The sequence below is a fragment of the Eschrichtius robustus genome, chromosome 11, assembly GCF_028021215.1.
Source record: "Eschrichtius robustus isolate mEscRob2 chromosome 11, mEscRob2.pri, whole genome shotgun sequence".
Classification (NCBI taxonomy): domain Eukaryota; kingdom Metazoa; phylum Chordata; class Mammalia; order Artiodactyla; family Eschrichtiidae; genus Eschrichtius; species Eschrichtius robustus.
The window spans coordinates 30,052,523-30,078,637 of NC_090834.1; the positions used below are offsets into that span (position 1 = coordinate 30,052,523).

At 37.3% G+C, this 26,115-nt stretch overlaps 1 protein-coding gene across 1 annotated transcript in view; it reads right to left on the reverse strand.

Annotated features, from left to right (window-relative positions):
• The window catches only part of CWF19L2 (CWF19 like cell cycle control factor 2), a 185,861-nt gene that overhangs the window by 130,426 nt on the left and 29,320 nt on the right, over positions 1-26,115 (reverse strand). Inside the window, exons 6-7 of the mRNA XM_068556327.1 lie at positions 11,710-11,803; positions 879-988 (exon numbers count right to left, since the gene is read on the reverse strand). Coding sequence (XP_068412428.1) covers positions 879-988; positions 11,710-11,803 — 204 coding nt within the window. The remainder of the gene's footprint in view (positions 1-878; positions 989-11,709; positions 11,804-26,115) is intronic.

Sequence of the window (26,115 nt, forward strand, 5' to 3'; positions counted from 1 at the left end):
TACTTTTATAAAACTGTTTATTTTAAAAGTATATAACCAGAAAAAAATCTAAAAAAAAAAATCAAAATATTAACAAAGATTCTCTTAAAACAAAGGATAATTTTTCTCTCTCACTTTTTTTTTGTTTGCCTATTCCTTCCTAAACCTTCTTTCTTCTGAAATTAAAAAAGAAAAACAGGACATCAATAGCTACTGAAACAGAAAGATTATTCACCCATGGTAAATGGGGGAGCTGCTTCTAAAATATAGTGCTGCATGATTCCATTGTTTTATACATACACATACACACACACACACACACACACACACACTTGGTAATCATGTCATGATGTATGTAAGTGAAATCATTATGCTGCACATCGTAAGCTTATATAGTGCTGTATGCCAAGTATATTTCAATAAAACTGGAAGAAAAAATAAATATCACTTTTTAAAAGCAAAAAAAAAAAAGTACACATGCACACTCTCTAAACAACAACAGAAAAACTTACAATCTGAAACTCTGGAATACAGCAAAAACTCTGAAATAAACTAAAATCTCTGAAATATACAAAATTTTTAACAGTGGTTATGTCCAGAGGTATACTATGGAGGCTTTCTTATATTATTTAAATTTCCTCACAAGAAGAAAATGTTGCTTTTACATTAAACACATGCATACTTAAATTTTACATACTTAAATTTTATATTCATTGAGTTTTATATTCAAATATGCTACATAGGTTTACATAAAAATGAAAAGCAAAAAATGGCTATAGCAATATACACATTTGAAATTTAGTATCAAGTCAATTCAAAAGTGTTTCCTGGCACAAAACACTGACAAAGTTAATTTCTCATATAACTCTGAAAATAATATGTATCTCCTTAATACTTACCCCATATCTTTCAGCTACAATGTCTTCAAAATTTCTATTTTGTTTCTCAGCTTGTTCCTTCATTCTTTGGTAAGACTTCCTTAGCCAGCTTAAACCACCATCTTCTACTACTGAAATTAAATTCCAATATTAAATGTCAGTTATACTTTTCACATGGTTATGCAGAATACTTATTGATACTACAATGATTTCTAACTATAAAATTATATATTATTCCTTGAATATATAAAAATCATAAATACATTTAAAATTCAACATATACTTGAGTGCCTATATATGCAAGGTACAGTTCTACAATTACGAGAAAGGAAAAAATAAAACTACCCTCAAAAAGACTGCCACCTAAGAGAATGAGAATAAAAGGACATAAATAATTATAACAAAAATAATATTTGATAAATATTATAAAGAGCTATAAAGTTATACAAAAATGAAAATAAAGGAAGAATTGCCTCTAAATGTGAGGTCAGGGAAAATTTCACAAACCAGGCTGAAAAAATGAGTTGGATTTCTATAATCAAAGATAAGAGTAGGAAGGGCATTCCTAAAAATAAATAAGGAATAAAGGTGTACACATGGGGTGGAAAAGCTATTTCAGATACAACACAAAGAACAAATAAGGATCTGAGAGCAGTCAAGAGGGTGGAATAGGAGGACCTGGGGTTCACTTCTCCCCATAAGTACATCAAGAATATATCTACAAGTGGAACAATTCGCATAGAGCACCTGCTGAACACTAGCAGATCCTGGACACCTAAAAGGACAAGAGAAGATCCCTGCGTAACCAGGTAGGATGAAGGAGAGAAAGGGAAGAAAAGGAAAAGAGGAAACGGGATGGGATCCACACTCCTGGGGAGGAGCTGAAGGAGAGGAGAGATTACCACACCCATGGAGGCCCCCTTACCAGTGGCAAAATATGCTGAAATAGAGGGGTGGATTCAGGGGCTATTGGAAGAAAGTGCAGTGGCTGATCTGTGGCAGTCAGGAGAGAACGAGACTTCCATGGACAGTCTGTATCACAGCCCTGCGCACCTCAGCCTGAGACAGGTGTCCACTAATGTGGGCAGGGGCTGGGTGCTGACGCGAGATGTTAGGAGAGCAGACCCAGGGAGAGGACTGCTGTTGGCTGTGTGGTACAGCCTGAAGGGACGAGAGTGAGGAGCTCAGCTGCACAGAGACAGCCTGTGGGGACAGGATTGAGGAGCTCTGCAGCTGGGAATGCTCCTGGAAGAAGTAGGACTACCTTAGAAGCAAGGTGCCATTGTTGAGTGGCACACGAGGGGCGGGTCCACCATCACAGCCTCTCTCCCCACACGCCAGCCCCGGCCTCCATGGCCACTGGTAGGGATTTCCAACAGAGTGCCCATGCCCCAGTCATTGCAACCTTGTCCCCCTCACACCTGAGCGAGTGTGCATGCCCCAGTCGTAGGCACCTTATTCCCTCCTGCCTGAGCAAGCATGCATGCCCCAATCGATCACCACCTCTGGCCAATCCCACCTAAGCGAGTAAGAATCTCCCACTCAGTTGCTGCCTTCGCCCCCTCTCACCTGGGTGGAGAGCAGATGCTTGAGGTTGGCCCACACACCGAGATGGGACCGAAACCAAAGCTGAGCCCCCATGGCTATACGACTAAGGAAGAGGAATTAAAATCTCTCCGTACAGCTGCACAAGCCGCAGATTTAACCCCCACGATCAGCCTGGTATATCCAACACCTGCAGAACAACTGAATAGATGAGTGCTCCCAGAACTGAGATGGGTCTAGCTTTGGCAGCTGTGGACTTTGGGGACATGTGCACATGGGAGTTGGGGCAGGTCAGAGTCTGTGTTGCAACCACACTGCCCACAGCAGGTCCACAGACTTACCTGAAAGGTCTTTGAGGGCCTCCTAGGGAGGTGGAGGTTGGCTATGGCTCACCGTGGGGGCAAAGACACTGATAGCAGAGCCCCTAGGGAATTATTTTGTTCTGTTTTGTTTTGTTGTTTTAATTAATTTTATTCATTTAAAATTTTAAATGTATTTTTTATTGGTCTATTGGGGTTTTTTGTTTGTTTTGTCTTTTTTGTTTCTTTTTGTCTTTTTTTTTCTTTTTTGTTTTGGAGTTTTTTCTCTTTTTCTGTTTGTTTCGTTTTGTTTTCTTGTCATTTTGTGTGTTTATTTTTTGTCATCTTTGCTTTTTGTATTGTTTTTGTTAGTTATGTTTCTACTGTTTGTTTTCATTTTGAGGTATTTTTGTTTGGTTGGTGGTTGTCTACTTTGTTTTCTTTGTGGGTTTTTTTTTGGATCTTTTTGGTTTTGTTTGCTTCCTTTTGGTTTTCTGTTTCTCTTGGTTTTTGCCTCTTTGCTGTTTTTTTTCTTGTTTTTCTGTTTGTTTGTTGTTGGCCACACCACGTGGCTTGCAAGTTCTTCCTTGGCTCCCCAGCTGGGGGTTGAACCTGAGCCCCGTGGTGGAAACACAAAGTCCTGGCCACTGGACCTCCAGAGAATTCCTGGACCCAGGGAATATTAATCAGAGTGAGCTCTCCCAGAGGTCCTCATCTCAGCAACAAGACCTGGCTCCCCCCAACAGCCTGCAAGCTCCAGTGCTGGATGTCTCAGGCCAAACAACCAGCAAGACAGGTACACAACCCCAACCATCAGCAGTCAGGCTGCCAAAAGTCATCCTATGCTCGAGACACCCCAAAATACAGCTCTTGCCACGGCCCTGCCTACCCAGCTCCAACCACCGGAGCACAGGCACCAGTCCCTCCAACCAGGAAGCCTACACAAGCCCCTGGACCAACATCACCCACAACAGGGCAGACACCAGAAGTAAGAGGAACTACGACCCTGCAGCCTGCGGAAAAGTGAGGACGAACATAGTAAGTTACACAAAATAAAAGAACAGAGGAATATGCTGCAGACAAAGGCGTAAGATAGAAACATAAAAGATCAAGTAAATGAAAAGGAACTAGGCAATCTACCCAAAAAGAATTCAGAGTAATGATAGTAAAGATGACGCAAGATATCAGAAACAGAACGGAGGAACGGATCGAAAATATACAAGAAATGATTAACAAAAGCCTAGAGGAACCTAAGAACAAACAGTGATGAACAATACAATAATGAAATGAAAACTACTCTAGAAGGAATCAGTAGCAGAATAATTGAAGCAGAAAAATGGGTAAGTGAGCTGTAAGACAGAATGGGGGAAATCACTGCAGTGGAACAGAATAAACAAAAGAAAGAAAAGAAATTAGGACAGTCTCAGAGACCTCTGGGACAACATTAAAGGAACCAATATTCGAATTATAGGGGTCCCAGAAAAAGAAGAGAAAGAGAAAGAGTCTGCGAAAATATTTGAAGGGATTATAGTTGAAAAGTTCCCTAACATGGGAAAGGAAATAGTTGCCCAAGTCTAGGAAGCACAGAGAGTCCCATACAGGATAAACCCAAGGAGAAACATGTTGAGACACATATGAATCAAACAAACAAAAATTAAATACAAAGAAAAAATATTAAAAGCAACAAGGGAAAAGCAACAAATAACATACAAGGGAATCCCCATAAGGTTATCAGCTGATATCTCAGCAGAAACTCTGCAAGCCAGAATGGAGTGGCAGGATAAATTTAAAGTACTAAAAGGGAAAAACCTACAACCCAGATTAATCTGCCCAGCAAGGCTGCCATTCAGAATCAACTGAGAAATCAAAAGCATTACAGACAAACAAAAGCTAAGAGGAAATTCAGCACCACCAAACTAGCTTTACAACAAATGCTAAATGAACTTCTCTAGGCAAGAAACACAGAGAAGAAAAAGACCTACAAAAACAAACTGAAAACAATTTAAAAAATAACAATAGCAACATACATATCAATAATCACCTTAAATGCAAATAGATCAAATCCTCCAGCCAAAGGTACAGACTGGCTGAATGGATACAAAAACAAGACATGTATATATATACTGTCTACAAGAGACCCACTTCAGTTCTAGGGACACATACAGACTGAAAGTGAGGGAATGGAAAAAATATATTCCATGCAAATGGAAATCAAGAGAAGGCTGGAGTAGCAATTCTCATCTCACACAAAATAGACTTTAAAATACAGACTGTTACAAGAGACAAGGAAGAACACTACATAATGATCAAAGAATCAGTCCATGAAGAAGACATAACAATTGTAAATATATGCACCCTACATAGGAGCACCTCAACATAAGGCAAATGCTAACAGCCAAAAAAGGGGAAATTGACAGTAACACGATAATCGTGGAGGATATCAAGATCCTACTTAAACCAACGGATACATCATCCAGACAGAAAGTTAAGGAAAACACAAGCCTTAAATGACACATTAGACCAAATACACTTAATTGATATTTATAGGACATTATATCCAAAAGCAGCAGAAAACACTTTCTTCTCAAGTCCATATGGAACATTCTCCAGAATAGGTCACATCTTGGGTCAAAAATCAAGCCTTGAAAAATTTAAGAAAATTGAAATCATATCAAGCATCTTTTCTGACCACAACACTATGAGGTTAGAAATCAATTACAGGGAAGAAAACTGTAAAAAACACAAACAAATGGAAGCTAAACAATATGTTATTAAATAATCAATGGATCACTGAAGAAATCAAAGAGGAAATCAAAAAATACCTAGAGACAAACGACTCCAAATACATGACACTGCAAAATGTATGGGACACAGCAAAAGTAGTTCTAAAAGGAAAGTTTATAGCAATACAACCTTACCTCGAAAAACAAGAAAAATCTCAAGTAAACAACCTAACCTTACATCTAAAGCAACTAGAAGAAACAAACGACACCAAATATATGACACTGCAAAATGTATGGGACACAGCAAAAGTAGTTCTAAAAGGAAAGTTTATAGCAATACAAGCTTACCTCAAAAAACAAGAAAAATCTCAAGTAAACAACCTATCCTTACATCTAAAGCAACTAGAAAAAGAAAAACAAACAAAACCCAAAGTTAGTAGAAGGAAAGAAATCATAAAGATCAGAGCAGAATAAATGAAATAGACATGAAGAAAACAATAGCAAAGATCAATAAAACTAAAAGCTGGTTCTTTGAGAAGATAAACAAAATTGATAAACCTTCAGCCAGACTCATCAAGAAAAAAAGGGAGAGGATTCAAAGCAATAAAATTACAAATAAAAAAACAAACGTTATAATGGACACCACAGAAATAGAAAGGATCATAAGAAATTAGTACAGGCAACTCTATACCAATAAAATGAACAACGTAGAAGAAATGGACAAATTCGTAGAAAGAAAGAAACTTACAAGACCGAACCAGGAAGACACAGAAAATATGAACAAACCAATCAGAAGCACTGAAATTGAAACTGTGATTACAAATCTTCCAACAAACAAAAGTCCAGGACCAGACGGTTTCACAGGCAAATTCTATCCAACATTTAGAGAAGAGATAACACCTACCATTCTGAAACTCTTCCCAAAAATTGCAGAGAAAGGAGCACTCCCAAACTCATTCAATGAGGCTACCATCACCCTGATACCAAAACCAGACAAAGATACCACAAAAAAAGAAAATTTATAGGTCAATATCACTAATGAATATAGACACAAAAATCCTCAACAAACTACTAGCAAACCGAATCCAACAGCACATTAAAAGGATAATACACTCTGATCAAGTGGGATTTATCCCAGGGTTGCAAGGATTCATCAATATACACAAATCAAACAACGTGATACACCACATTAACAAACTGAACAATAAAATCCATATGATCATCTCAATAGACGCAGAAAAAACTATAACAAAGTTCAACACCCATTTACAACAAAAAAAAAACCTCCAGAAAGTGGCCTAAGAGGGAACCTACCTCAACATAAAAGAGTCCATATACAATAAAACCTACAGCTAACAATTAGTCAATGGTGAAAAGCTGAAAGCATTTCCTGTAAGATCAAGAACAAAGCAAGGATGACCACTCTCGCCACTACTACTCAACATAGTTTTGTAAGTCCTAGCCACAGCAATCAGAGAAGAAAAAGAAATAAAAGGAATCCAAATTGGAAAAGAAGAAGGAAAACTGCCACTGTTTGCAGATGACATGACACTATGCATAGAAAATCCTAAAGATGCTATGAGAAAACTACTAGTACTCATAAATGAATTTGGTACAGATGCTGTATACAAAATTAATACACAGAAATCTCTTGCATTCTTACACACTAACAACAAAAAATCAGAAACAGAACTTAAGGAAACAATCCCATTTACCACTGCATCAAAACGAATAAAATACCTAGGAATACACCTACCTAAGGAAACAAAAGACCAGACTCAGAAAACTATAAAATACTGATGAAAAAAGTAAAAGATGACACAAACAGATGGAGAGATACGTTCTTGGACCAGAAGAATCAACACTGTGAAAATGACTATACTACTCAAAGCAATCTACAGATTCAATGCAATCACTATCAAACTACCACTGGCATTTTTCACAGAGCTAGAACAAAAAATTTCACAATTTGTATGGAGACACAAAAGACCCCAAATAGCCACAGCAATCTTGAGAACGAAAAATGGAGCTGGAGGAATCAGGCTCCCTGACTTCAGACTATATTACAAAGCTACAGTAATCAAGACAGTGTGGTACTGGCACAAAAACAAAAATATAGATCAATGGAACAGGATAGAAAGCCCAGAGATATACCCATGCACGCATGGTCACCTTATCTTTGATAAAGGAGACAAGCATATACAGTGGAGAAAAGACAGCCTCTTCAATAAGTGGTGCTGGGAAAACTGGACAGGTACATGTAAAAGTATGAAATTAGAACACTCCCTGACACCATACACAAAAATAAACTCAAAATGGATTAAAGACCTAAGTGTAAGGCCAGACACTATCAAACTCTTAGAGGAAAACATAGGCACAACACTCTATGACATAAATCACATCAAGATACTTTTTGACCCAGCTCCTAGAGAAATGGAAATAAAAACAAAAATAAACAAATGGGACCTAATGAAACTTAAAAGCTTTTGCACAGCAAAGGAAACCATAAACAAGACCAAAAGACAACCCTCAGAATGGGAGAAAATATTTGCAAATGAAGCAACCGACAAAGGATTAATCTCCAAAATTTACAAGCAGCTCATGCAGCTCAATAACAAAAAAACAAACAACCCAATCCAAAAATGGGCAGAAGACCTAAATAGACATTTCTCCAAAGAAGATATACAGATTGCCAACAAACACATGAAAGAATGCTCAACATCATTAATCATTAGAGAAATGCAAATCAAAACTACAATGAGATATCATCTCACACCGGTCAGAATGGCCATCATCAAAAAATCTAGAAACAATAAATGCTGGAGAGGGTGTGGAGAAAAGGGAACCCTCTTGCACTGTTGGTGGGAATGTAAATTGATACAGCCGCTATGGAGAACAGTATGGAGGTTCCTTAAAAAACTAAAAAGAGAACTACCATACGACCCAGCAATCCCACTACTGGGCATATACCCTGAGAAAACCATAATTCAAAAAGAGTCATGTACCAAAATGTTCATTGCAGCTCTGTTTACAATAGCCAGGACATGGAAGCAACCTAAATGTCCATCATCGGATGAATGGATAAAGAAGATGTGGCACATATATACAATGGAATATTACTCAGCCATAAAAAGAAATGAAATGGAGTTCTTTGTAGTGAGGTGGATGGACTTAGAGTCTGTCATACAGAGTGAAGTAAGTCAGAAAGAGAAAAACAAATACAGTATGCTAACACATATATATGGAATCTACGGGAAAAAAAAAAAGGTCATGAAGAACCTAGTGGTAAGACGGGAATAAAGACACAGACCTACTAGAGAATGGACTTGAGGATATGGGGAGGGGGAAGGGTAAGCTGTGACAAAGTGAGAGAGTGGCATGGACATATATACACTACCAAACATAAAATAGATAGCTAGTGGGAAGCAACCGCATAGCACAGGGAGATCAGCTCGGTGCTTTGTGACCACCTAGAGGGGTGGGACAGGGAGGTTGGGAGGGAGGGAGATGCAAGAGGGAAGAGATATGGGAACATATGTATATGTATAACTGATTCACTTTGTTATAAAGCAGAAACTAACACACCATTGTAAAGCAATTATACTCCAATAAAGATGTTAAAAAAACCAATATGCCAATAAAAAATAAAATAAAATATGAAAGTAAAAAAAATAGCAATAAACTAAATATCAGGAGACCTAGATTTTAGTGTTGCTGTTGTTATTAAATAGTTGTAAGACCTCAAGCAAGTCATTAACTCCTTTAAATTTTGCTTCTTTGTCTGCAAAATAAGGCAGTTGATTTAAACCACCTTTGAAACAACTTCTCAAAAGATTCTGTAAGAGAAAGCCAAAAAATAAAGAGGGAAAAAAATCTATATGGATGAACAAAAATACAGAGTTTTTAAGCAAGAATATCTACTAACTACATGGTAACAGAGTCTTCTAATGAAAACCTAGAGTAACTAACCCTAGACTAAAATCAGAAGACCTGGGTTCTAGTACTACTCACATGACTATAGGCAAATAACTTGACCAATTTCAGCCTTAGTTTTCTGAACATTAGGTATTAGCTTCGTATTCAATTGGTACATCTAGTTTGCTACCCTCACATGGCTGCTATTGAAAATAAACTGATACAAAAACGTGTTATTTTGTAAACTTAAAAATTGTACAAATATTTCCATTACTAAAATGTGATTTAAGATAATTTTGTATGGACACTGAAAATTTATTTATTTTTCTACTTAATTTTCTCTAAGGAAAAAAATATCAAGAGTAACCAATTAGTTATTGTGTATATGGCACCTCAATCATTACCAAAAAATCTGTTGATAAAATCTTCCCAAAACATTTCATCATAAGGACAAATATTTGACAACGTCATTATTAAGTATTTACTATATTCCAGATTCTGTGATAAATCCTCACAATAACCATATAAGACAGGTAATACCATTATTCCCTACTACAATGTTTAAACTGGGCTCAGAGAGGTCAGGAAACAGTCCCCAAATCACAGAACTAATGAGTGGAAATGCCAAAATTCTAATCCCAAGAAGTCAAACTCCAAAGTCTAAGTCCTTAAATATAAACACTATAGCACCTCTACATACCTCTTAATACTACTGTTATAACACTTTTAAGTGCCTCACAGTTTCAACTCTACCACTAGTCTAAAGAGAATGACTACACTATCTGCATACGCAGAAAAACCTACAAATCATTTTTTAAAGCTTAATTTCAACTCTGGGATCTGAACCTCTGACAGACATTAAGAGCTTTCTGTCATTCTTTCTCCTTCTAATTAAATATGAGAAAGGGAAATGGTGAAAGCATTATATGAAAGGGAAGGGAGAAAGGCTCTCTAAAACCTTTATGTAAGGTCATTTTTCTCCTAGTGTCTTTGATTCTACTGGTTCAGCGAGCTGAAAGATACTACCTAGGTAGAACTTTGGGTCTTCTCCAATCAGTGAAGTTAAGAACCTGCTGACTACATATACTCAAAGACAGGATTTGCCAATTCTAAGTCTTCCCCATAGATGAACTTACTAACTGTCCTCTGACAACAAGGATGGTAAAAGCTGGATCAGCCCTACATAATAATGGTTCACTGAGAAAACTTATGATTCCCAAACTCTTACATTTCTAAACATCAGTATTCCAAAGAGACCCTTATATGAGTACAGTTATTATTATATAGCCTAGCAGAGACATTTCTTTATTGCCCAAGCTGAAAGGCAATAAAGAAAATGTTATAATTACTGATAACTTCAGTAAAACTAATAAATATAAATTAAAAAGGAACCTATAAGGTGGCTCCAGGGACATCTCTCATAAAATACAAAAGAATATAACAAATGGACAAAATAAAAATAAATTATGTATAAGAAGCAGGAAAACATTCTGCTGAGAAATGACTAAGATGAAAAGATAATTTATAATACTACTATGTGTATACTGGGTTAATTGTAATTAATCAAACTTTTCATTGAGTTGTCAATGTAACACTTAATTGGCATATAAGTATTTTTTTAAATTATGGTGAAAGGTATGAATACGTGACACAAGTATTTTGTCTCCATCTGCTGGAAAGTAACAGCACTATCCTAACATCAATAAAATTTGTAAATGCTGGCAAAGTAAGAATTTCTGAAGATATGAAATCACATCTTTAATATTTATACATCATTTTCATGAAACTTCAGAGCTTTAATACTTTTTACATTTTGTTATAGCATGTAACAAACCAAAGAATAATTATATCCTTACAGAACCATGCTTTTCATTAATCCATTCAAAATATAAACTCAAATATAAAAACATTACCAAGTATAAAAATATTTAACCAATTTGCTAACATATTATAGTTAAAATAATCTTCCCAAGTACTAGTAATTTAAATGAGGCCTTAAAAGACTGCAAATGTTTTATCATTGCTTTCCTATATGTAAACTGAACCTCTAGTAACAATCCATAGATGCTCATAATATAAAACCATACAAATTTCACATCAGATAATCAATATACATCATTGTTTTGCAAATACATAAACAGACACAGATATTTGCAGAATTGATCAAATTACAGCATCAAGCAGAAATACTTAAATAATAACTAGTGATAAAATTTAGATTTAATACATCTCAAAATCTGATTTGGATTATTATTCATTTTTGGAATTCATAATACATCTTGCCAATCTACTAGCAGACTCAGTTCATTCCCTTAGGAATACCAAGTTATAAGAAATGCCTGTGTGGCTACAATCAAAATATGAAGATACCTTTAGTAACTGATGACACATTACAGTCTTCTGGTGGAAGACCTGTCCCACCATCCTTCCAGTATGGATTCAATTCTCTTTCCAGCAGTCTGAACTGGAACAAAACATTTTCAGAGGTCACAATTTTAAAATAACCCCACCATAAAATATATTAATAAATTAAAAATCTGAGACTCAGTTAACAATTGTAACCTTAGGGAAATACTTTAAAAACTCTTAAGACACGCTCTTTTCCAACTTGCAGGAAATAATGTCTAAATTAACATTCATTCAATGCTTTTATTGAATGCCTACCATGAATCAGAACTGTGCTAGATGCAGAAGATGTAATAGTCAATATGCCTAACACAGTCCTTGCTAGCTTATGAGATAGTGAGGAATACAGACAATATACAAGTAACTGACAAGTGCTTTGAAGACAGAAGTACGGAGTGTTAAAGCCATACATAATTCAAACTCCTCTCATGCTGACAAATCAAAGACTTCCTAAAGGAAGTAATATGAGTACTATTAGACCTATGAGCAAGAATTAGCCAGTTTCTTCTGTGGGAAAAGAGAGAATTAAGAGGTTCCAAGTATAGGAATAAAAGCATGTTCATAAAACCCAAGAGGAAAGAAAAAGCACTGCACCTTTAGGGAACAAAGTAATTCAGACTGGCTAAAACTTGAGAAGCATGAATGAATAGCAATAAGAGATTAGGTTGTAGAATAATCAGGGACTAGGCCACAGGAACCACTTTAAACTGCTATTGGAGCTTTCTGCTGGGGCAATGGTGAGTCATAAACATGATCAGCTTTGTGTTACACAAAGAGCAACCTGGTTTCAGAGTGGAGAGAAGACTGGAGAAAAGCAACCTTATAGGTAGAAAACCAGTAAGAAGACTGTGGCAGTAATCAGGAAAAAGATGACAGTAGCCTAGTCACAATGCAAGTGTCTACTGTGTTCCAAGCACTATGCCAGGTACTGGGGCTATAGTTAATAAGCCAGGCATAGTCCTCACCATCAAAGAAATTATGGCCTTGAGAAAGGAGAAAGACAAGCAATATTAACATAGAAGAGTGCTATGAAAGTAAAGACTGATACAGAAACATATACTAGGGGTATCCAATTTGACTTAGGGGGTCAGAAAATGCTTCTTAGAACTAATAATGGCAATTATTAGAAATAATAATGGCAATTAGATAGAGAAGAATGGAAAGAGTTAAACGTTAGCTTCCAGAACCAACCTTTGAAAACAAAAATGTTGGATAAAAAATTTTTAAAAAGCATTTAAAATGTATTCATGAGTTGACAAAAAAGTACAGAATCTCCAAAGAACAAAATTTAAGTTAGGAATTTCCTGGCAGGCCAGTGGTTAAGACGCCGTGCTTCCACTGCAGGGGGCGCAGGTCCGATCCCTGGTCTGGGAACTAAGATCCCACATGTCACATGGTGCGGCCAAAAAATAGAAAAAAACAAAAAACAAACAAAACAATTTTTAAGTTAAAGGTTAACTTAGAGGGATAAGCGAAGTAGTAAGGATTTGACTTCTTATAATGTACACACAAAAAGACTGCCACCTCCCTTTTTAGCCTACTGTAAAATCTCACAGTATCTACCATTTCTTCCAGTGGTCTTATTTGGACACTCAAAGAGATACACATCAGATACTCAACAGGATAACAAAGACTAAAATTACAAACTGAGGAGGACAATTGACAACTGGTAAGATGAATTATGAGATACTATCTGAAAGTACACAAAAGACACAAGACTGAGTATATAAAGAACTACCATCAGTAAGAAAAAGATAAACAACAAAAAACATAAACAAGCAGTTCATACTATAAGAAATCTAAATGATAAAAAAAAAAGATCTCTCCTAGTAATCAGAGGACTGCATTTTAATATGTGAAATACCATTTCTCACACATTAATCAGCATGACATAATTTTAAAGTTTGACAATACAGATACTAAGTATGGTTAAGAAACATACATTGTTGGGGCACAATAAATTGATATAATCTCTTTGCAAGTGTTTGTAAAAGAAAGTAGATGCATACTTAATAACTTAGCAATTCCACTTCTAAATATGCACTATGGAGAAATTTAGCACTGCTTGTAATAGTTTGTAAGAGTGAAAAACAAAATATCCATTCCAAGAGGAATGGATATTTACAGAATGGCAGAGTTAGATTATGAAAGACTATACAGTGATTGAAAGGAATAAAATAGAAATAAAATATATCAACATGAATCAATCTCTAAAACATGCTCAGACCTTCTAGTCAAGAGATTTATTAAAGTTCAATTCATGTTGCCATGTTTGTCTCTGCTCAGGACAAACCAAAAAGATATACAAAATATAAAACACTGCTAAGTTCAAAACAAGATAAGCCCCTCTCTGTGGACCAGAAACAGAAGAGAAATGCAAAGCAGTAAGCATAACTGAAGCCACATGACTACTGGGCTCTATGTGCAAGCAGAAAATGTTAGTCCTTAGTTCAATTTCTAAAAGATAATAGATACTAAAGGTGCTCCAGCATATACAGGGGAATGGAAACAAAGCCAAGGACTGGAGTGGGGAGATGTCCTGCTTATGAAAAAAGGTTGAAAAATTGGTATGCACCTCTATATGCTATAGACTGGTTTTATAGATATGTGCCATAGATCTGTAGCTTACAGCACAATGTGGGCACAAGAAGCCAAGAAGACACAAAGACTTGAGCACTGGCTTTCAAGCTTTTCTGTGACTTTGACCCATAGAGAGATTTTCTGTGTGTATGTGTATCCAAAACAAAGGTTTTAGGAAACAAAACGTATATTTGTTACATGTAATACATGCTGATAGTTTATATTTTTAAATGATGACTGCAATAAATTTGACTCACAATATGAAAAACATTAGCATAAAGCACAAAAGAAATGATATCCTCAATATAAAGAAGACATATGAAATCAACATGCTTCACACTGTAACTTCAGTTAAGGACCATCATTTTAGTCTTCTTCCTATGATCTTCATTTATTTTCACTTCCATTATAAGAATTATCATTTGATTCTAAGGCAAGGGCCGTATTTTCCTCAAAATAAACCAAATATTTATGTGTTAAGAATATGATGATGTAGGAAGGAGAGATCAAGATGGTGGAGTAGGAGGATGTGGAGCTCACTTCCCTCCAAGAACACAGCAAAAATACATCTACATGTGGAACAATTCTCACTGAAAACCAACAGGAGACTGGTAGAAAGACTCATACAACAAAGGCTGTAAGAAAAATCCGCACAGATTCAGGTAGGAAGAGAAGAGAAGCAGTCAAGTCAGGAATTGTGACCCTGGGAGGGGACACAGAAAAGGAAGGAGATTACATGGACTCAGAGATCCTCCCTGGGGGGTGAGCAATTCAAGCCACATATTGGGTTCCCTAGCCCTGGGGTCCAACGCCAAGAAGACAAGTCCCCTTAGCTGATTTGAAAACCAGTGGGACTAACAAGCGGACTGTAAGAAACCTAGACTCTCCTCATGAAAAGCACACACAAATTTGATTACTCTCGAAACAAGGCAGCAGAAGCAGACTTAAACTGCCCCAGGACTCTGGCCAGTTTCCTGCAACACCCCCAGCCCATGCTCCAACCTAAGCCAAGTGCCTGCTACAGCACCACTTGCTCCATGGTACAGTTCCACACTGGGGCAAGGGATGCTGCACCCAAGAAGAGTACACAGTTGTGAGAAATGAACCCTGCTCAAATCTGGAACTGCATCTGAATGGAGTGACAGCAACCACTGAAGGCGCTTGGCGAGGCAGTGCATCAGGAGCAGTCTGTAACTGTGACTGGGCTGGGACCACCACAGCCCACTCCCTGACCAAAGCCAAGTGCCCATTCCAGCCCCTCTTGCTATGTCATGCAGCTTCAAACTGGGGCAAGGGCTGCAGGACTGAGGGGAGTATGCTGTTTTGATGGACAGATCTAACCTGACCCAGAATGGCATCTGACGGGGGTGGGGGGAGGCAGCAGTCACTGCAGCTGATTATGGAAGCAGCTCATTGGGTGAGGTCCGAAACTCAGACTGGGGTCCAGATCACCACAGCCCACACCTGACCTTTGCCGAGCACCCACTCTGGCCCCTCTTGCTCCAATACTGGTCCCCTCTGGGGCAAAGTACTGGTGCTAGGAACGAAAAGAGTACACACTTAAAGGGAATGGAGCCAGCTCACTCCCAAATCACAGGGCTTCTGCTCCAGGAACTCGGGGCCCTACCCCACCTCCAGTAAGGTGGTGTTGGTCACTGAGCAGAGAAGAACCCCAGGCTCACACCAGGCTCTGACTCTAGTCCCTCCATCTCAGTCTCACCTCCTACAAAGGTGACAGCTGCCAGCACACCCTGTGGAAAGATGTGACTCATGCTCAGGTCAGATCCAGTTCTCCCATCAAAGCCACTGGACACATGAAGACTGCATAGAAATGCTCCCACACAAGGACATTCCTTCAAGATCAGAGTAGGTAAATGTTTCACCTAATATCACAGACACAGAGAAAGTTAAGCAAAATGAAAAGAAAGAAGACTGTTTCAACTGAAAGAACAAGAGAAAAACCCTAAAGAAAACAACTAACAAAACAGCAATGAACAACTTAATATACAAAGAGTTCAAAGCATTAGTAATAGGAATACTGACTAAATTAGAAGAAAGAATAGAAGAACAGAGTGAGAATTTTAAAAAAGAACTAAAAAACATTTTTAAAAGACAGAACTGAAGAACACACTAACTGAAATGCAAAACAAATTAAAAGGAATCAACAGCAGACAAAGTAATACAGAAGAAGATGAAATAAAAATTAACTCAATCTGAACAGAAAAAGAAAAATGAGGTTTAAAAATAATGAGAACACTTAAGGGATCTCTAAGACAACAACCAGCATACCACCATTCACACTACAGGGGTCCTAGAAGGAGAAGAGAGAGAGAGGCAGGGCAAAAATGTGTTTGATGAAATTATGGACTGCCAGAACCTGAAGAAGGAAACAGAAATCCAGGTACAGGAAGCACAGAGGGTACTAACCCAACCCTAAAAAAATGTTAAAGCATTTTCTCTAAGTGGAAAAGAAAAAGCTACAACAAGTAAGAATCTATAGGAAAGGGAAAATCCCACTAGTAAAGGCAAATATATAGTAAAGCCTATGGCTCAATCACTTAAATAGGCTCTTACTAAGATTAAGACAAAAAACTGTGAAATCAACTATAACTACAATGAACAGTTAAGGAAAAACGTGAATATGTAAAATACGTCATTAAAAACACAAAATGTGGTGAAGGGGATTAGAAAAATGTAAATCGTTTAGAATGTATTTGAACTTAAATGACTACCAGTTTAAAACACGTAAATATAGTTATAGGTCAACATATATGAACCATACGGTAACTGCAAATCTAAAACCTGTAATACATACAAAAAAATCTAAAGAAAAAGGAACACAGGCATACCACTAAAGAAAATCATCAAACCCCAAGGGAAGGAACTAAAAGAAGAAAAGAACAAAGACAAACTGAAAAAACAACCAGTAAACAAGTAACAAAATGGGAATAAGGACACACCTATCAATAATCACTTCAAATGTAAATGGACTAAATGATCCAATCAAAAGACACAGAGCAGCTGATTGGATAAAGAGAAAAACAAGACCCATCTAAATGCTTCTTATAAGAAACTCACTTCAAACATAAAGACAAACACAGAAACTGAAAGTGATGGGATAGAAAAAAATAATTCATGCAAATGGAAATGACAAGAAAGCAGGGGTAGAAGTACTCATTTCAGACAAATTTTTAAAATAAAGTCAATAAAAAAAGATAAAGAAGGGCATTATTAAAGAAAAGGATTTCAATGCAAGAAGAGGAGGTAACACTCATTAACATGTATGCACCTAATATAGGAGCACCTAAATATATATATACAGCAAATATTAACAGACATAAAGGGAGAAATTGACAATAACAAATAATAGCAGAGGATTTTATCACCCCACTTACATCAATGAACAATTCATCCAGACAGGAAAACAATAAGAAAACAGTAATCTTAAATGAGACTTTGGACCAGATGGACTTAGTAGATATCTACAGGACACTCCAACCAAAAACAGTAGAATACACATTCTTTTCAAGTGCATGTGGAACATTTTCCAGAATAGATCACATAGGAGGCCAAAAAACAAGTCTCAACTAATTTAAGAAGATAGAAATTTTATCAAGCAGTTTTTCCAACCACAAGGCATAAAACTAGAAATCAAAAACAGGAAGAAAAATGGAAAAAACACAAAATGTGGAGACTCAACAATATGCTACTAAAAGAAAAACCAATGGGTCAATGAAATCAAAGAGGAAATCAAACAAAACCTCTAGACAAATGAAAATAAAAACACAACTTTCTAAAATCTGTGCTACACAGCAAAAGTAGTTCTAAAGGTAAGTTTACAGCAGTAAAAGGCCAACCTCAAGAAACAAGAAAAATCTCATAAACAACCTAACCTACCATCTAACGGAATTAGAAAAAGAAGAACAAACAAAAGCAGAAAGAAGAAAGCAATTAAGATCAGAGGGGAAATAAATAAAACAAAGAACAAAAAAGAAAAAAAAATAGAAAAGACCAATGAAACCAAGAGTTGATTTTTTGAAAAGATAAACAAAACTGATAAGCCTTTAGGCAGATTCATCAAGAAAAAAAGAGGACCCAAATAAACAAAATAAGAACTGAAAGAGGAAATATAACAACTGCTATCACAGAGATACAAAAATATCATAACAGAATACTATGAACAGTTAAAATGCCAACAAATTGGACAACCTAGAAGAAATCAACAAACTTCTAGAAACATAAAAACTTACAAGACTGAATCAGGACAAAATAGACCATATGAACAGAAAGATCACTAGTAGTAAAACTGAATTTGTACTTTAAAAAACTCTCAACAAACAAAAATTCAGGAACAAATCCATTCCTGGGAGAAGTCTACCAAACATATATAAAAGAACTAATATCTATACCTTCTCAAACACCTCCAAAAAACTGAGGAAGAGGGAACATTCCCAAATTAATTCTATGAGGCCATCGCTAATTACCCCGATACTAAAATAAGACAAAGACACTACCAAAAAAAAAAAAAATTACAGGTGAATATCTCCGATGAATAAAGATCCAAATATCCTCAAGAAAATATTAGCAAACCAAATTCAACAATATATAAAAAGGATCATACATAATGATCAAGTGAGATTTATTCCAGGGATGCAGGGATGGTTCAATGTTTGCAAACCAATCAATATGATACACCACATTAACAAAAGGAGGAAAAAAATCACATGATCATCTCAACAGACACACAAAAAGCATTTGACAAAATTCAACATCCTTTGGTGACAAAAACTCTCATCAAAGTTGGTATAGAGGGAAAATATCTCAACATAATAAAGACCATTTGTGACAAATCCACAGCTAACCTCATACTTGATGATGAAAAGCTGAAAGCTTTTCCTCTAAAATCAGGAACAAAGGGGTTCCAAGACAGCAGAGGAGTAGGAGGATGTGGAGTTCCTCTCTCTCCATGGATGCATCAGGAATACATTTACAGATGCAACAATTCTCACAGAACACCAGCTATACACTAGCAGAAGACCTTGGACACCGGAAAGGACTATAAAGATCTCTGCATAACTGGGTAGGAAGAAAGAAAGGAGGAGGAGGAGGAGGAGAGGAAGTGGGACAGCACTTGCATGCCAGTGGTGGGAGCTGAAGCAGGGGAGAAATTCCCTCATCCGGGGAAGCCCCCTAACCAATGAGGAAATCAGTTGGGAGAGAAGGAAAGCATTTGAGGCTGTCGGTGGAGGATGAAGCGACCGACCTGTGGCAGATGGGACAGAGTGAAAACTACAAAGACAGTCCGTACCATGGCCCTAAGTGCCCCAGACTGGGATATGTGTCCAACAGTGCACATGGGGGCTGGGAGTTGGAGCATGGGGATTGGAGAGCAAACCCGGGGCAAGAACTGCTGTTGGCTGTGGGGAGATGGCCTGAGGGAACAGGAGGGAGGAAATGGCAACAGAGAATGCCTATGGAGGAAAACCGGAACGCCATGGAAGCAGGGCGCTGCTGCTGAGTCACAGGCAGGGGGTGGAGCCACCACTGTAGCCAGTCTCTCTCCACACGCCAGCGCCTAGCACCAGGCAATACAAAAGGCCCTGCCACGGCTGGCCCTCATGCGCCTGTCGCTGGGCACTACAAAAAACCCAGACAGGGCTAGCCCTAGCGCACCTGCCGCCAGGCGCTAAGAAAAGATTGGCCAGGGCTGGCCCTCACACGCATGCCGCTGGGCACTAGAAAAAGGTTCCCACTAGGACCATATCCTTGCGCCCATGGCTGCCAGCTTCCCCACGCACCTGGCGCCGCTGGGGCTTCCACTATCCAAGTAGCCGCGCCACCTCTGCACCCTGTCCTCACCAGGACAGACCCAACTGCTCCAGGGAAGCCTCAGGAGCAGACTCCTGTGGGTGGCCCACACACATAGATGGGGGTAAAAACACAGCTGAGCCCCAGGGGTGGGGCAACTAAAAAAGAGGAACGAAAATCTTTCCATCAGTTGCACAAGCGGCAAATTAAATCCCCATAATCAGCTAAGTAGACCCTGTGCCTATGGAATATCTGAAAGGACAATGAGTATTCCCACAAATGAAAATGGTCTAGCACTGGCAGCTGTGGACTTTGGGGACAAGCACACACATGAGTGGGGCCAGATCAGAGTCTCAGCTGTCCCCACAGGGCCCACAGCAGGTCCAGAGACCAGCATAGAGGCATTGGACAGTCTCCTGAGGAGGCAGAGGTGGGCTGTAGCTCACGGCAAGGACAATAACAGCTGAGACCCAAGGAAAACATTATTATTACTATTAATTTTACTCAGTTTTGATTCATTCTGTTGTTAAATCTGTTGTTTTGGGGTTTTTTTTTCTTTTTCTTTGTTGTTGTTGCTGTTGGTTTTTTGGGGTTTTTTAAATTTTTACTTTTATTTAGTCTTGAGTTTTTTTTTAACATACTTTCGATCTTTTTATGTTTCTATTTTTACTTTGCTTTTCTGTTGTTCTGTGCTTTTTCATCGGTTTTTAATATATTTTAAAAATTTTTTTGTATTTCCATTTTCCCTTTGCTATCCTGTTCTCTGGGTTTTGTACCCATTTCTTTTTTGTTTTTGAATCATTTTTGTCTGTTTTGTTTTCTTTGTTTTATTCTTCAGTTGGCACTCTGCTTTGATTTTTTTTGTTTTGTGTTTTTGTTAGTTTTGTTTTTAATTGTTCAATTTCATTTTGGGATTCTTTGCTGTTCTCTTGATTTTTGTTTTCTTTGGTTGTGTTTTTGTTTCTTCTGTGTGTGTTTGTGTGTGTGTGTGTTTCTTTGTTTTTGCTCATTTGATTTTCCTTTTACCATTTGGGGTTTTGTTTGTCTCTTTTTTTCTTTAATCCGTGACAAGCTGCTTGTGGGATCTTGGCTCCCCGACCAAAAGTTGGGCCTGAGCCTCTGGGGGAGGAGGACAGAGTCCAGGATACTGGACTGCCTGAGAATTCCCAGTCCCAGAAAATATTAATCAGCAAAAGCTCTCACGGAGGTCTCTATCTGAATCCAAGACCCAGATCCACCCAACTGCCTGCAGCCCCCAGCACTAGTTGCCTCACACCAAACAACAAGCAAAACAGGAACACATACTCACCCATCAGCAGACAGGCTGCCTAAAGTCATACTAAGCTCACAGACACCCCAAACACACCACATGACATGGCCCTTCCCAACAGATGGAAAGGACTCAACTCCACCCACCAGAATGCAGGCACCAGCCCTCCCACCAGGAAGCCTACACAAGCCACTGGACAAACCTCACCCACTGGGGACAGAGACCAGAAGAAAGAGGAACTACGACCCTGCAGCCTGGGGAAAGGAGACCTCAAACACAGTAAGTTAAACAAAATAAGAAAACAGAGAAATATCTTGCAGATGAAGGAGCAAGGTAAAAACCCACAAGACCTAATAAATGAAGAGGAAATAGGCAATCTATCTGAAAAGAATTCAGAGTAATGATAGTAAAGCTGATCCAAAATCTCGGAAATAGAAAGGATCGAGAAGATGCAAGAAATGTTTAACAAGGACCTAGAAGAACTAAAAAACAAACAATCAGTGATGAACAACACAATAACTGAAATTAAAAATACACTAGAAGGAATCAATAGCAGAATAACTGAGGCAGAAGAATGGATAAGTGAGCCGAAAGACAGAATGGTGGAAATACAGCAAAAACTAACACACCATTGCAAAGCAATTATACTCCAATAAACATGCTAAAAACATTTTAAAAATGGCGGAAATAACTGCCACAAAACAGAATAAAGAAAGAACAATGAAAAGAACGGAGGACAGTCTCAGAGACCACTGGGACAACATTTAGCACACCAGCACTCAAATTATAGGGGTCCCAGAATTAGAAGAGAAAGAGAAATGGTCTGAGAAAATATTTGAAGAGATTATAGACAAAAACCTAACATGGGAAAGGAAACAGTCAATCAAGTCCAGGAAACGCAAAGTCCCATACAAGATAAATCCAAGGAGAAACATGCCGAGTCACATATTAATCAAACTAACAAAAATTAACACAACGAAAAAATATTAAAAGCAGCAAGGGAAAAGGAACAAAAAATATACAAGGGAATTCCCATAAGGTTAACAGCTAATCTTTCAGCATAAACTCTGCAGGCCAGAAGGGAGAGGCAAGATATATTTAAATTGATGAAAGGGAAAAACATACAACCAATATTACTCTATCCAGTAAGGATCTAATTCAGATGCAACGGAGAAATCAAAAGCCTTACAGACAAGCAAAAGTTAAGAGAATTCAGCACCACCAAACAAGCTTTATGACAAATGCTAAAGGAACTGCTCTAGGCAGGAAACACAAGAGAAGGAAAATACCTACAAAAACAAAGCCAAAACAATTAAAAATATGGTAATAAGAACATACATATTACTTTAAATGTAAATGGATTAAATCCGCCAACCAAAAGATACTGACTGCCTGAATGGATACAAAAACAAGACCCTTATACATGTTGTCTACAAGAGACCCACTTCAGACATAAGGACACGTGCAGACTGAAAGTGAGGGGATAGATAAAGATATTCCATGCAAATGGAAATCAAAAGAAAGCTGGAGTACCAATACTCATATCAAATAAAATAGACTTTAAAATAAAACTATTACAAGAGGTAAAGAAGGACACTACATAGTGATTCAGTGATCAAACCAAGAGGAAGACATAACAATTCTAACTATTTATGCACCCAACATAGAAGCACCTCAATATGTAATGCAAAGGCTAACAGCCATAAAAGGGGAAATCAACAGTAACACAATAATAGTGGAGGACTTTACACTTACACCAATGGACAAATCATCCAGAAAGAAAATTAACAAGGACACACAAGCCTTAAATGACACATTAGACCAGATGGACTTAGTTGATATCTGCAGAACATTCAATCCAAAAGCAGAATAACGTTATTCTTAAGTGCACACGGAACATTCTCCAGGATATATCACATCTTGGGTCACATATCAAGCCTCAATAAATTTTAGAAAATTGAAATCATATCAAGCATCTTTTTGGACAACAATATGAGACTACCTATCAATTACAGGGAAAAAAACTGTAAAAAACACAAACACACGGAAACTATACAATGTGCTACTAAATAACCAAGAGATCACTGAAAAAAATCAGAGGAAATCAAAAAATACCTTGAATCAAATGACAATGAAAGCACAAGGACATAAAATCTATGGGGTGCAGCAAAAGCAGCTCTAAGAGGGAAGTTTATAGCAATACAATCCTACCTCAAGAAACAAGAAAAATCTCAAATAAACAAACTAATCTTACACATAAATCAACTAGAAAAAGAAGAACAAACAAAGCCCTAGGTTAACAGAAGGAAAGAAATCATAAAAATCAGAGCAGAAATAAATGAAATAGAACAATGAAAACAACAGCAAAAATCAATAAAACTAAAAGCTGGTTCTTTGAGAAGATAAACAAAATTGATAAACCATTAGCCAAACTCATCAAGAAAAAAAGAGACAGGACTCAAATCAATAAAATTAGAAATGAAAAAGAGGTTACAACTATCACCACAGAAATACAAAATATTGTTAAGAGACTACTACAAGGAACTATATGCCAAAAACTGGACAACCTGGAAATAACAGACAAATTCTTAGAAAGGTACACCCTTCCAAAACTGAACCAGGAAGAAACAGAAAATAAAAACAGACCAAACACAAGTACTGAAATTGAAACTGTGATTTAAAAACTCCCAAAAAACAAAAGATCAGGGCCAAATGGCTTCACAGGCGAATTCTAACAAAGATTTAGAGAAGAGCTAACACCTATCCTTTTGAAATTCTTCCAAAAAATTGCAGAGGGAAGAACACTCCCAAACTCATTCTACGAGGCCACCATCACCCTGATACCAAAACCAGACAAAGATATCACACAAAAAAGAAAATTACCGTTCAATAACACTGATGAACATAGATGTAAACATCCTCAAAAAACTACTAGCAAACAGAATCCAGGAAGACATTAAAAGGATCATACACCATGATCAAGTGAGATTTATCCCAGGGATGCAAGGATTCTTCAATATACGCAAATCAATCACTGTGATACACCATGTTAACAAACTGAAGGATAAAAACCATATGATAATCTCAACAGATGCAGAAAAAACTTGAGACAAAATTCAACACCCATTTATGATAAAAACTCTCCAGAAAGTGGGATTAGAGAGAACCTACCTCAACATAATGAAGGCCATATATGACAAACCCACAGCAAACATTATTCTCAATGGTGAAAAACTGAAAGCATTTCCTCTAACATCAGTAACAAGAGTGCCCACTCTGACCACTATTATTCAACATAGTTTTGGAATTCCTAGCCACAGCAATCAGAGAAGAAAAAGAAATAAAAGGAATACAAACTGGAAATGAAGAAGTACAATTGTCATTGTTTGCAGATGACAGGATACTATACTTGGAAAATCCTAAAGATACCACCAGAAAACTGCTAGAGTTAATCAATGAAATTAGTAAAGACAAAGAACACAAAATTAATATAGAAATCTCTTGCATTACTATATACTAACACTGAAAAATCAGAAAGAGAAATTAAGGAAAAAATCCCATTTACCACTGCAACAAAAAGAATAAAATACCTAGGAATAAACCTACCTGAGGTGGCAAAAGACCTGTATGCAGAAAACTATAGGACACTGATGAAAGAAATCAGAAATGACACAAACAAATGGAGAGATCCATGTTCTTGGACTGGAAGAGTCAACACTGTGAAAATAACTACACTACCCAAAGCAATCTACAGATTCAATGCAATCCCTATCAAATTACCAATGGCATTTTGAACAGAATTAGAGGAAAAATTTTACAATTTGTATGGAAACACAAAAGACCCCAAATAGCCAAAACAATCTTCAGAAAGAAAATGGAGCTGGAGGAATCAGGATCCCTCACTTCAGACTATACTACAAAGCTACAGTAATTAAGACAGTATGGTACTGGCACAAAAACAGAAATATAGATCAATGGAACAGAAAAGAAAGCCCAGAGATAAATCCACACACGTACGGCCACCTGATCTTTGACAAAGGAGACAAGAATATACAATGGAGAAAAGACAGTCTCTTCAATAAATGGTGCAGGGGAAACTGGACAGCAACATGTAAAAGAATGAAATTAGAACACTCCCTAACACCATACACAAAAAAAAACTCAAAATGGATTAAAGACCTAAATATAAGGCTAGACACTATAAAACTCTTAGAAGAAAACATAGGAAGAACACTTTTTGACATAAATCACAACAAGATCCTTTTTGACTCATCTCCTAGAGTAATGAAAATAAAAACAAAAATAAATAAATGAGACCTCATGAAACTTAAAAGCTTTTGCACAGCACGTGAAGCCATAAACAAGACGAAAAGACAACCCTCAGAATGGAGAAAATATTTGCAAACGAAGCAAGTGACAAAGGACTAATCTCCACAATATACACACAGCTCATATGGCTAAATATCAAAAAAACAACCCAGTCCAAAACTGGGTCAAAGACCTAAATAGACATTTCTCCAAAGAAGACATACAGCTGGCCAACAAACACATGAAAAGATGCTCAACATCACTAATTATTAGAAAAATGCAAATCAAAACTACTATGAGGTATCACCTCACACCAGTCAGAATGGCCATTATCAAGAAATCTACAAACAATAAATGCTGCAGAGGGTGTGGAGAAAAGAGAACCCTCTTGCACTGTTGGTGAG